The sequence below is a fragment of the Colias croceus genome, chromosome 24 (genome assembly GCF_905220415.1).
Source record: "Colias croceus chromosome 24, ilColCroc2.1".
Classification (NCBI taxonomy): domain Eukaryota; kingdom Metazoa; phylum Arthropoda; class Insecta; order Lepidoptera; family Pieridae; genus Colias; species Colias croceus.
This window is the reverse complement of record NC_059560.1, coordinates 1,475,315-1,490,113: the sequence shown is the minus strand read 5'-3', so window position 1 is coordinate 1,490,113 and position 14,799 is coordinate 1,475,315. Positions and strand designations below refer to the sequence as shown.

Genomic DNA, 14,799 nt, shown 5'->3' with positions numbered 1-14,799 from the left:
TTGCCACATCCAGTGTTGCATAAAATAAACAATACCTAAGTAATCGATGTATAATATTTTGAGAAAGTATTTCTACTTATAATTTTAAGCATACTACCTATTAGGTATACGCAAGGGTATACGCAAAGCAGCAAATTAAAAAAATATTTTTTCTCACAGAATATTATATTATTACATTATTATTTCAACATTCTATATATTAATATGACATGGACGTAACAAAAAAAATACAATAGATTACCAAAAATTAACTACTTCTGTACTCCCAACATAGATGGCGTTATTGACGGACATTCCTTGCATATAGCTCTCTTCTCTATATCATCTATTCTCGAAGACAATTCTAATATTTGTCTCTCAATAGTTTTCACATCAGTACGAAAACCATTAACAGTAGCGTCTAATTCAGTTAAATATTGTATTTTATTGCACAACTCGTCATATTTCTGAGTTATATATTCCCGCGCGTTTTTAGAATCGCGTAGTTCCTTGTCAATTTTGTGGACTATTTCGTATTTGAGCTCGTCGAATTTAGACTCCAATCCTGTATTAGATAAGAGAAAAACTATAATTATTGACACAAAACCACAGAATACCTACATAGATAATAGTAGCTAAACGCTACAGAACGAACACTCTCCGCCTCCCGCCAAAATTAAACACTTACTTACCTCACCCCGCACTTAATTTTATTATTTTGGATTTGTGATTATCGTTTTTCGTAGAAAATAGTTAGATATTGTGCTGTTTACAGATGTATTTCATCAGAAAAACGCGAATTTCTTTACGCTAGGCACAAAATATTTGCCAAAAACCTAAAGCGTTAACACACAAATTTGCACTCTCTACAGTGTGACTGTCAAAACGATAATTTTGTAGGTACTTTAAGCTCCCTTTTTTATAAAAATGTTTTTTTTTTCAATTACTTTTTTTTGTTAATAGTAGATATATAGTGTTAATAATTATTGAAAAAGTGTGACCATCGTAAATACTTACATAAATAGTAATTAAATGATGTCCAATAAATACCTGGTCCTAATAAATGGGATCCTTTTATAGATGAATCGTCTTCGAATTTCGGAAGTTTAGTGTGACAAGCCATTGTAATATTTTTATATTATTGGAGGTGTATCACTCTGAATAATTTTAATTTTTCATATTGCCCTTGCATTGTAAAATTTTTCACAGGCGCCGATTTATAAATGTATCGAAATGACAATGTGATATTTTTTGAAGGCGTTTAGTTTTTATTACGATAGAAAAAAGGTTAAATATGTGTTTAAATCTCTCGGATAAATATATTTTTTATTCGGTCAATATGAATGACGACGATCGCGATCGTGCATGCTGCTAAGCGAAGATGTACTTAGTTTGATTGCAAAAGTTTTTGGTCAAAAATATCAGATGTAGGATTTGATTTTAATGAAATAAATCTCGCATGTATTCAGTAAAAAAAGATGCTTGCTTGAATTAAGGACAATAAAGCTATTAAAAAAATAAAAAATGTCGACCCGGGCGGTCTCTTTTCCAGCTACGTAGTTAATTAATAAAAATCAATTAACCATTTACAGTTTATTGATAAATAACAATGCGGTTGTGCGTATAGACTAACAAAAAAGAGTAATGTAAAATGCAATTACATCTAAGTACAACTAGTTAAGAGTCATCAATCATTTTGCAATTGTAATTTTCCAAGCTGATAAAATAACAAGTGGACAGCACTTGGCCATTTTGTAATTTTATATTGTTAATTATCATTTCTAGTTGGATGGTTTTTACAATAGGTATTCTATGGCGAGATAATATGTTACTAAGAGATGGAAAAGGAACAAAATATAAAAGAAAAATAATATTAGTTAATATGGTTTTAGTGAAGAGATTAATTTTAATCTTATTTGTATTCTTTCGCTTAAGAAACTCGTATGGGAATGTATCTATCTGTTTCACCATAGTGAAAAGTAGTCTATGTCACTCTCTAGCCTCCTATCTCCAACCAAAAAAATCATAAAATCGCTCCGTTGCGACGTAAAAGACATACAAATAAACTCATTTCCGTAGGTAAATTTTTTATACGTTATTATAAAGTTTTAATAATAATATATCGTCAATCACAGGGGCCTTAGGATTATCATAGATTAGAAAGGATTAGAATAATAATTGATAAAAAAAAATGTATACATCAGTAATAATAGTACCTATATACCTATTAGGTACAAGTCAACAAATCCAATCGAATAGAAATCATCATCACTACATACCTAGTAGGTATAAAACAGAGTCACTTTCTCTGTCCCTACGTCCCTTGATGCGGTTTTTTTTTACCCATTGACCACCGAGCCGCCCAATGAGACAATAGATTTTCTGTTGTGTCTGTGATTCCAGGGGCTGAGGGATTAATAGATAGAGTGATTCAAGAGGAAGGTTTTAGCATAATATAATTTATTATTTAGTCAATGCCGCCGAAGCCGCGGGCGGTAAGCTAGTAAAACAATAAATCGAAAAGAAACCATATAACAATACTTTTAAGTTTTAAAAAATATGTTTTCAAAGTCTAGGTAGACAAGTAAAGGTACTATAATATTAAATTAATGTTGAAAGAAATCAATCTTACAAGACTTTTTAGTTTTCATAACAGTCTTTCTTTTGCACTGTACAGAAATATTAGGCTTGTCTTCCATTGTTTCTAATAGATACGTATTATCAAAGCTCTTTATTTGTTTCTCTAGTTCATTGAAATCGCGAAATTACGTAATAAATAAAAACTAGCAAACCGGGCGAACTCCGTTTCGCCAGCCTTTTCTTTGCTATAAACCTCACGGAGCCCGAGACCTTTCCAACGAATGCAAAACCGTGGAAATCGGTTCGTGCATTCTGGAGTTATAGCGTCAGGAAGGAAAACCCGATATTTTTTATATACTTAGTAAAAATAGAACTAAAAAACACAATCAGAACAAAATTGCAGTCACCAATGATAAGTGTACAAAGATAGAATTAAATTTGTTCATTTAATTGGGGCTAAAGCCCAAAGGTACACATAGCTAACATAGCTAATATTTGTATACGTAGTACATATATTATTATTAGTCTGTGCTAATATCCTACTAATAAAAGCGTGTTAAAAAGGAAACTATTCATCCTTTTAAAATAAATTCAAGTCCCATGTCCCCGTAGTGGAGTAAGGGGCAGATGCATTATGCATACATCTGTTTCACTGATCGATTTTCTTTAGGGACAAGTGCGTGATCAGCCTTCTGTGTCCTACCAGACCGAGACATTTTTTTTTCTTCGTCTCCACCCGGAATCGAACCCAGGACCCCTCGTTTCTACGCTCACGCGTCAACTACTGTACCAAGGAGGCGGCCTTTTAAAATAACTCCCTGTAAAAAGTTTACCTACCTATACGTAAATACTAAAAATGTAATATTCAACAATGACCACACTCACCATTTACAAGAAATACAAACTTTTCCCTCCGACGTTTCCTGCATTCCACGTTTATCTGGAGACGGCGTCAAACCACTTGATATTAAGTGCTTACACAATGCTACTCGAATTAACATACGTTTATACCCTGTATCGTTATTACTTGTAAATTTAATATGAATATGAAGAAAAAAAAACGTATTTTATTAAAGCTGAAAGCAGAACTCTATATTTATTTAAGGACGCTCCTGAAAATAAGTTAGCTTATGGAAGACTACGGAAGTAATAATCCATTAAAATAAAAAATTTGTGCGTGTAGGTACTAGTGTACACACGTAAGAAGTGAAACTTCTTTATGACCTTATTTTTCGAAAAAATAATTAACTATATACAACTTTACAGAAATACGTCGAATCACGCGTGGTAGGGATAAGAAAAAGATGGCGCGTAACGGAATACTGTCACGCGTAACGAAAAAATGTTACATTAAATTTTCCAACCCCGATAAAGAAGTTTCACTTCAAAAATTGAATTCAGATATTTTGATACTATAGGTAGAGCTATTTTTAATGTAAATCTCAAAATTCGATTGGGTATAACTATTTATACCTATGTACCTATGTAAATCTCAAAATTCGATTGGGTATAACTATTTATACCTATGTACCTATGTAAATCTCAAAATTCGATTGGGTATAACTATTTATACCTATGTACCTATGTAAATCTCAAAATTCGATTGGGTATAACTATTTATACCTATGTACCTATGTAAATCTCAAAATTCGATTGGGTATAACTATTTATACCTATGTACCTATGTAAATCTCAAAATTCGATTGGGTATAACTATTTATACCTATGTACCTATGTAAATCTCAAAATTCGATTGGGTATAACTATTTATACCTATGTACCTATGTAAATCTCAAAATTCGATTGGGTATAACTATTTATACCTATATACTAACATAAATTTATTTAGCAATCTTACCTATACCTAATACACATTCTACCTAGTATACATTAAATATTTCAGAATTATATTTTACTAGCTTATTGCCCGCGGATTCGCCCGCTTTGTCTAAAAACTAATAAATTTTATACTAAACCTTCCTCTTGAATCACTCTATCTAATAAAAAAACCGCATCAAAATTCGTTGCGTAGTTTTAAAGATTTAAGCATACAAAGGGATATAGGGAAATAGGGACAGAGAAAGCGACTTTGTTTTATACTAGTATGTAGTGAAGGGCAAATTATTTCCGTAGTCTAATAATTTTGTAGATATTGATTAACATATTCTATTAATCTATATTGTTCTCTCCAAATCTATAATGAAGTAAGATCGAGTAATCCGTACGTCATACTTATATGTATATCTTTAGATTAAGATTAATTAGCTATTTAGATAATATATTAATTTTCTAGATTACTCTAATAACAAAACAAGTCTAATAAATAAATCCTGGAGACTTTTTCAATTGGAAAATCATTCGATTGTAATTTACGTTGCAATTACAAATTAGGCATCAGATTTACAAATGTAATTATAGATAAAACGAACACACATCAAGGAAAATTACCTTTTATCTATCATAAGAGACCCTTTGGTTTATCAGAAAATTATTCACATCTATATCTTATTATTTTTACGTATTGAACTTTGGTTTAGTTCTTGCTGTGGCGTGGTACGTGCCGTGTTCCATTTATGTAAGTTTGATTTTAAATTTAATTTTTTTCAAATAATAATAAATAATAGAAAATATTGTTGAATTATACAAATAAGAAACATAGTGCGCTCTCGTCCTTATATTTTAAATTCATATTGGACTGTCTAATAAATAAGCTCGTGCATCAAAAATTAAAAAATTAAAACGTCGCGTCGTTCGTCGTTAGCATTTTGGTTTTGTAAATAAATAAAAAATTGTAACAAATGCTGCACAGTGAAAAATTTGTGTATTATTTTGAAAACTAAATATGATATTATATATTTTTTAATGCATATACTGTTCAATTTTACTATGACTTAGTTTGGATATTCTCTTGGAACAGTTTTTAGAAAGTATCGATCAAATGTACCTATTTCTAACGGTTAATAGTTCTTTACACAGTGTACGTCATTAAAAAGCATAATCAGTACTTTATAATGAAATTATTTATCAGTTGACACATTGCAATGATATAGGCCGGCCTGTGAATCAATCGTACAGAGTATAAATTGTATCATATTCGTACGACCCGCCTCCGTAACTGTCCTCGACCAAATTGTAAGTTTTTTTTAATTTTAAAATTAATGTATTATAGCATAGATTTAATTTTTGTGTTATCTGTTGTTCTGCAGATCTTGTTTAATCTGTTTCTTATATTTTGTAGTGGTAGTGATTGGGTTTAATTTGGTCCAGCGAAAGATTTTAAGTGAAAGATATATTATTTAATATGGTTTAGATAGGCAGCTAATATTTTTTAGTATTTAATATTTAAAAAATATAGTATATAGTAAAAAATAAAAAAACCTATTCAGTACTTACCTATAGAAGCGAATCTGAATGTAGAGCCAAAAACGTAACTGTGTAATATAACTTGAAATGAGGAAGAGCTATTTTTTAGCTCTACTAACTTAAATTATTTAACTTTATTCCTTCATAAGAACGATACGCATTTAATAATGTTATTGTTACAAAAATTCCATAGTTATTGTTACAAATTTTAAACGAATCCAATTTCTTTAACCATTTTTTTTCACGAAAAATAGAAATTCTGCAAATAATTTTTTTTTTACTTATTTAATAAGTATCAAGTTTTTAAAGTAATACTAAATTGTACCCAATGGATAATAACAAAATAGTAGATATTAAATTTAAACTTTATCATGTCTGATGCGTATTTTTTACATGATTATCGCTACACACGAATAGTAATTTCATAAACTAGAGCTCCATTTTTATGGATGCAAGTTTATAATTTAATTAATAAATACGTAATTAACTACTTTTTTAAGTAACCTTATCTTGCAATAAACTGTTTATCGATAAATATAAAAATATACTGAAGTATCATTCATACCTTGTTTTGCAAACATTTTTTTTATCACTAAACCAATATTTGAATGTGCTATTTCGCCAAGTTCCGGCTATCGGCCTATATGTTATCAATATTATTGGCTATACTAGCTGCTCCCCGCGGTTTCACCCCCGTGGCGCCACTCCTGTTGGTCGCAGCGTGTTGATAATATAATATAGCCTATAGCCTTCCTCGATATATGGGCTATCTAACACCGAATTTTTCAAATCGGACCAGTAGTTCTTGAGATTAGCGCGTTCAAACAAACAAACTCGTCAGCTTTATAATGTTAGAATAGAATATAGATATATAAAATATTAGGTACTATATTATATTAAAAGCATATATCTATCGACATATCGTCACTTATAAGTAGGTATTTAAGGATTAAAAACAAATCCTACATAAGATATCATAAATAACAAAATCACTTCAATAGTTTTAATTTATTAACTAGGGGCTTAGTCAGGTTTCGTTTGTTATTATCTATTTCAATTATATCTATTATATTATCTATTAAAACATATTATTATAGATTAACTTAAGATATCTATACAGATATTTTAGCATTGTTTAAGATTGATTATTTTGAGCTACATAATATTATAATATGTAACTACCTAGCCGTGCCCCGTGGTCTTATATCGATAAATGGGCTATCTAACACAGAAATAATTTTACAAATCGGGCCAACAGTTCCTCAGATTAGCGCGTTCAATCAAATAAACGAACTATTCAGCTTTATATTATTATAAACTATAGATAATATTATATATAGCATAATTATATTACATAATAGTAGGTAATAACTAATAATAAATAAAATTCGATGCATTTTTATACAATAAAGGATCATACAAAAATCATAATCATGATTAATGATTGATTAATTATCGAGACTGCATTAAAGTATTAACACAGTATTAACACGTATTAATTAGTATTCAATATTTTTTTTGTATACTGTAGTATTTGTGTAGGCGTCACGTATACGGATGTAGGATATCGAAGTCCCGTACCTATTCATATACGGGAACAAATGCAAGTTACAGAGTAGGGGCTGACAAGACCAAATTGAAGTTATTTGAGCAGCAAGAAAGGAGATTTATTCTAGCCCGAAAAGATTATCTGCAATGTTCCAATACTGAACAAAACTGAATACGAGTTTTCGTTTAGCTCTATGTTCGTTTGATGTAAATGCCCCGTAACAAAAGCGAAATGAGTAGTATGTCTAAAAAAACAGTTTCTTTAATTTGCATATAAACAAATAGATTAATACACATAAGACCGGGTACTCATGTACATGCCGCAGGGGCAATATTGGAACAATCTCGGTTGGTCGGCGGTCGGAGCAATTTCAGTTGTTCTCTATATTGCCCCTGCTTGCCTATACACATCAAAAAAGGACCCAATTCAATTCAATTTCAAAATTGCCCCTGCTGCAGGTACTTGTGTAGCCGGTTTTATCTTTTAGGTAGGTATGCTGTCTATTTCTTTTGTAATTTTAATACTTTGCATACTGCTATGTTGTGGTCAGGTTTATAATATCATCTGCTTTATAACTATTAGCACAGATTATGCTATTCGTACCACAGATAATAAAATACTATATGTACTAGTAGATACGTAGTTATTAGTTATCAGATGTTTCCTATATTATTTCAAACACTTTATGTATTGAATTTATAAGTAGGCATTTGAATTACAATTAATGTCCCGGTAAGTCGATACAAATTGAGAATTAATTGAAATTTACGTTATTGAGGAAGAAAATAATGGAAATATGAATGGATAAATATTTACTTAAGTTATAGCTCAAATCAGAAAATTGACTATCTATTTGAATACGAAATAATATGTTGTGTCTATCATACACTAAAAACAATAGAAATGCCAAAATAAACAAGTATGATACATGATGATACCTACATAATACATTAGAGCATTACTTATAAAATATGACATTTTTCTGTAATAATATTTAACTGTCTATGGTAATAATTAATTTACAAAAATTCAAAACGGGATTGCCGTTTATGAAAAACTAAGGAAAGGTAGACAAGTGAAGAGATTGATAGATGATATTAAAAAGATTGGTGGAATAGTATGGACCCGACATGCGAACAATAGGAATGAGTGGAAGCGGCTGGAAGAGGCCTATGTGTCACAAGACACGCTGATCACCAAACCGAAAAATCCCATGTGTTAAATATGTAATAATGTTTAAGATAGATTTAGTTTTATATGTATGTTAGTATCAGCAATAAAGGCTTAAATAAATAAATAAATAATTTACAAAAATTCAAAACGGGATTGCCGTTTATGAAAAACTAAAACTTACTAACCGTTTAAAATTAGAAAAAATGTAGAGTTCATCGTTAGTAATCCTTACTAATATTATAAATGCGAAAGTAACTCTGTCTGTCTGTCTGTTACACAATCACGCCTTAACTACTGAACCAATTTGCATGAAATTTGGTCACAGAGACAAAGAGACATTTTGATACCCGAGAAAGGACATAGGATAGGTTTTATCCCGAAAATCCCACGGGAACGGGATCTATGCGGGTTTTTGTTTGACTGCGCGGGCTATGCCGCGCGCTAGTGTCTTTATAAAAAGTTAAATTCATTACTTTTAGTTTTATATAATTCTAAAGATTTAAAATTAAGTATACGCATTATTTATCAAGTGACTATCTTATCAACAATAGCTTCCTAACAGTATAAAATTCCTTTTACAACGGTCAGTGATTACTAAAATACTAGATAAGATTGTTTTAATTCACGCAAATCAGAAACTGATTTTTATTATTGTTATTTATTTTGAAGGGCACATTATTTTGTAGGTTAGAAAAACACGGAATATTGGGCTCTTGTGGATTTTTTTGCTTCGAGACAAGTGAGCGCAAAAATTACCTAAATAAACTCAGTAATTAAAGAATTTTTAACGAATTTTAAATGCGATTTATTCATTTTATTATTAAACACACTTTTCGATACTTACCTGTGTAGGTATTATTCATCGTACTAAACAATAAATTAAAAAAAAGTCATCAGAAAACGCTCTTCCCTACTTGTGGAAGAATTCCTCTTACCTACGTACTTAGGTACGTCTTTTTTCAATTAAATGAAGTTACAGATAAATTTAGTTCCTTTTTCATGTAAGGATTCTTAATTCTTAATACATTATTAATTATCTCGTTTATGTTATTACCATCATTATATGAAAAACATTTTGTTTCGAATACAGCACGTCAAGTTAACAATACCTTCATTATTTTGTTTATGCCTATAGAAATATCTTCAATGTACTCTATATCCATAGATAATTAGTAAGAAATGCTATAGTTTCTTTAATGGAAACATAAAGAAAACGACAATATATAGAATTAAATAATAACAACATTCCTGCAATATTATCATATGAAATATATTATGTGGATGACCCTGGAGTAAATGTTATTTATTAGATATATGAGTTAGACTAGAAACTTCTTTTAATACAGGTATTTAAGAAGTTTCTAGTAGTAGTAGATGGAGATATTTATATAGAGAAGCCCGCGGCTTCATTCGCGGGATAGAGTACTTGTACTCTATGACTTTATCCAGAACATAATCTCCATAGGATATATTATAATTATTATAGTTCTAGCTTAAAATATATAAAAAAATTAATATATTAAATTCTCGTGTCGCGGTGATTGAAGTTAAACTCCTCCGAAACCGCTTGACCGATTCTCATGTTTATGTGAATATCGGACAGGATAGATAATCAAACAAAATGTATTTTTCATTCTCTAAGTGATAAGGGTGATAAGGGTAAAGCAAAATAACGTTAACGTTATTTAAGTCTATTTTTAAAAAGGATCGTGGGACCGGATTAGAACTTTAAAGCGATGCCGCGGTATAATATATATTGCGTTTCATACTAAAAAGAAGTAGGTTCAGTTATCATATTATAATAACTTATTAAATCAAATATATTATGCTAATTCAATTATTTTATCATCGCACTCGCAGAAATCGATGTAAAGTGATGTCCTTACCAATATCTTGATCTGATAAACGTCAATGATTTGGCGGGAACTAGGCTATTACAGATAATTAATTGTCATAGTAAGTGTGACAAAACAACATTGATACAGATAATATATGAAAAATAATGACATGGAGTAGGTACATGCGTTATTTATTTAATTCCGAATATTAAAACATATTGTAGAGCGCGAAGAATTTTCTATCTTAGATAATATTATTTGTAGGTTGTTAACCACAAGAAATTAAATCTAAAATATCAATATTAGTTCATCTGATTATTTTTGCGCATAGAACTGAAGAATACGTAGAGTATGCATATAAAAAAGTTGATACATTTGTATATTTTTATTCATTAGAATCGTATCACGATAGTTGCAGTCACAATGATCTCTAGGTAGGTACTAAGTAGTACCCATTATATTATTATACTAGCTGCTTCGCGCGGTTTCACCCCCGTGGCTCCTCTCCTGTTGGTCGTAGCTTGATGATAATATGGCCTATAGCCTTCCTCGATAAATGAGCTATCTAACACTGAAATAATTTTTCAAATCGGACCAGTAGTTCCCGAGATTATCTCGTTCAAACAAACAAACAAACTCTTCTTTATAATATTAGTATAGATTCCCGTGCTACAGAAAACTTAATCCAAAGACCAAATCTAATCAAAGCTAATAAGCCATACCTGCATTGGCAACGAATATTTTTAAATTGTAGGTATAATATTATATTTATATACATTTTATCATTAACCATTTTAACTTGTAAAACATAATTTATAGCGTAAAACACTTGTATCAAACCTTGATTTGTGCTTAGCTCTTCACATTAGCGTATCTAGAGTATCTATTTTCTATCTACCACTTTATATTATCTGTATGTTCATGATTGCAATAAAATCAACATTAATTGCATAAGTGCATCATAAAATACTGATTTTTTATCATAATTTTCTTTGATTTCATTTTGAATTTGTATAGATGTTCCGATAATAAGAAACTTTTCGATAGATATTTTGATACGAGCTGCAATCAGTAACAAATCTTGTATGATATTTGATATACTTAAAATAAATACTTAAAATAAATTACAGCAACATAATTCATAAAAATTTCGTTCTTACAGTTCAGTAGTTAGTACCTATATAATTTGAAAATGAGAAATGGAACGAGCCTAAATTAAAACGCAGAGATTCTTTTTTTAGTTTAGGTATTCAGAGAAAAGTCCAACCACTTCCGAAGCTTTTTCTTTGTAGCATAGAAAATATAATGAATTTTTCTAATCGTTGGACGTTCAAGCTTTAATAGCGCCTACACATTTTCTCTTATACATTAACCTCGTGTACGTGAAGAAAATTCTGCTCACAAAATTATACAGGCGTATTTAATTTCATAAGCCAAGCATTGATTCAACTTATTTCTATCTTTAACACGTATTTTATATTTATGACATAGCAGAAAACTGTGTTTTATCATATTTTGTCATTACAAACTTAGAAATGCATTGCTTCCGTACAATGCACTTTCAAGGAAAAAGTACATACATACCAATTTTTATTCCGTTGCGTACCGGAACAGGATATAGGAAATCTTTATTGATTCAATGAACTGTCTCGAGATGATTTCCTCAACACATGCATTTATCCTGTTTGAACAGTATTGAAAGAAAATAGCCGCGAAAATGACTCACTGCATATTGTCTAAATATTGGCAAACCACAGTCAAACTAATTCATTTTGTGAATAATATAACAACTTATTATATTTTGAGAAAATGCTCAAATGTTTTTGATAACAATACAATATTTTAATTTTACGTTTAATTAATTTAATTTTACGTTTAATTAGTTTAATTAAATTATTTTGAGTTAAAGTTTATTTTAAAATTGTCGTATTTATATTTTATTTAAATAATTCTTATAACGATATCAGTAAGTTTATAATAAAATGGCATCATCTATGAGTTTTCCTTTATCTTCATTTAGTAGTAAAATGTCCCTAAATACATTTGATAATATAGTTGTTCAGAAATAGTTTTAGAGGATACATTAGCCATATTTCCTACAAAGTATTGTAGCTTAACAATTTATATATTATGTATAAATAAAATTAGAAATACAAGCGTATAAATAGACAAAAATATATAAACGTGTTTATCAAGCTATTAAATGAAACGTCCGGTTAAAAGTAAAATACATAGTCAAACTGAAAATATAAGACAGCGTCTAAAATAACCATGTCGTATTTGATAGTATATATTATGCGTGTGATACACATGAATATACAGGATGTCCCACTATTGGTATACTAAGCGCAATGGGGCTTGTAGTTTTGCATACACTGATCACGTAAAAAATACTTAAACAACAAAATTACATCAAAAAAAATTTCATTTTCTGAAAATCCATGTTTTCTTCTCTAGCTTCGCTCAGCCGGCATAAACCGCTTTACAAATGTGAGCATTTTCTATGAAATAATCATAACGATAAGTCATGTGCTGGTAGCAAGCTGGGCCGGTTGCTTGGTAAGGGTGTACACTGTACACATAGAGTTTTAAGAATTCAAACATTTGAAAAAAAAATGCGTCTGGAATTTTATAAGTATTTTTTACGTACTCAGCGTATGCAAAACTATAACCTCCTTTGATCTTAGTATACCAACAGTGGGACACCCTGTTTATAGTGATGGTTTAAGATGGTTTAAAATAGACAGTGTTGGAAATAGAGTTAATTTTGTTTTTGTTTTGAATAGCTGTTCGTTAAAACATCTTTGTTGTGTTAGTTATGTAATCCTAATCTAGGCCAATATTATAAATAGGATAGGTGAACTTGTTACTAGGTTTGTTTTTATTGTTATCACTTATCATAATGTCAAAAATTATTTGTGAATTGTTCGTTTGCAAAGAATCATTGTTTGTACCAAAAATTTCATTTCATGTAATATCGTAAATAATAAAAATGTTATCACAAAAACCATAACGTCAAATTATAAAAAATATTACTTTTGATAAAAGCTTATATAGAAAAACAGAATCCATAACCTCGAATAACTGAAACTTATGGCTTTTTTAATTGTCACGTAATAATATTGTTTCGGACTTATCTCATATTTGTGTTATTAAATATGGGGTCATGGATGTGACTTTTAACAAGTATTTATATTATTTTATTCATTGACGTCATTTTATATCGAACAATATAATGAAAGTATTGAGAATTATTATTCGTAAGCTGTTTTATGTACATGGACTTATTTCTGAGTTTATAATTTGACTAACAAACTTTCCATTTTTATTTTTTCTTAGAGAGCCATAGAGCTTATAAACTCTATAGAGTCATAGGATTTTTTCAGGCCATAATTTAAATATTTATTTCAACTGTATATATATATTTCTGTGCAAAAACAATTCGTATTTTAAAAAATCATATTCTTTCAGATTTCAAATTGGTCCAGATATTTTTTTTTTAATTCGCGTATGTAATTTTTACGCGTCTTACAACTTATTTTATTCAGTTGTAGTGATTTATTTTATTCTCATAGGTTTTAAAAATTACGCGAAAAACTACGCGACTACATAGACAACAGTCAACAAACACAACATAGACAACATATTTTATATCTTTCTTATGTAAATATACGCGGAAAAACTGTTTTACTTATTCGGATCTATCACAGATTACAATTTGCAAGAAAATCATTGTATTCTAATTTTTGTGCAGCAGGAAGGATAAAACTGTTTTATGTTTCACATGCTACGAGCATACATACTTTTATGCAAAATAATATATTCTATTGATACCTATATTGTTATAAATTATAAGTATATGTATTATGTAATGAATAAGAAGTTTCCTCTGTTGATATGATATCCTACAGAAAAGAAAATGCTGTGCTTTGACGTTAGGTTCTACGCTTTTTTTTTAATAATGCCACTTCTTGAATGCACTCTGTAGCATATTTTAGTTCAGTACGCAGGGCAACTAGAGCTACAGATGTTAAACATTTCCATTGTGTGTAAATAATAACATGAATGATATTCAGAGCTATAGGTACATAATTACTGGATTATCTTTCCTTACGAAATCTTTATACAATTAAATCCAACGTTTCATCATTGTCAGGACAATGGATATCAAGCAATTTATATTTATTTATTTATCAATTTAATATACCACACCAAGTAATATTTACAATTATACAAAGGTACATCAAAAGGTAGGTACATAAGGCGGCCTTATCGCTTACTAGCGATCTCTTCCAGACTGCCCAAGGTAAGAGATAA

General features: G+C 29.7%; 2 protein-coding genes across 3 annotated transcripts in view; one reads left to right on the top strand and one right to left on the bottom strand.

Moving 5' to 3' along the window:
* Positions 1 to 206: 206 nt before the first annotated feature.
* LOC123702842 lies at positions 207 to 1,150 on the bottom strand. Its single transcript, XM_045650660.1, has 2 exons — positions 1,030 to 1,150; positions 207 to 544 (listed from the first exon to the last, which is right to left on the bottom strand). Exons 1-2 carry the CDS (start codon positions 1,100 to 1,102, stop codon positions 252 to 254), a joined length of 366 nt encoding a protein of 121 aa, XP_045506616.1. The 5' UTR covers positions 1,103 to 1,150; the 3' UTR covers positions 207 to 251.
* Positions 1,151 to 5,056: 3,906 nt separating this feature from the next.
* LOC123702693 (facilitated trehalose transporter Tret1) overlaps positions 5,057 to 14,799 on the top strand; it is a 34,146-nt gene continuing 24,403 nt past the window's right edge. Inside the window, exon 1 of one of the 2 annotated variants that reach the window (XM_045650470.1) lies at positions 5,057 to 5,134. The gene's annotated coding sequence lies outside the window, so the exon portion shown is untranslated. Of the gene's footprint in view, positions 5,135 to 5,592; positions 5,692 to 14,799 lie in introns of those variants that run through there. The other variant, XM_045650472.1, reaches the window with a different exon arrangement.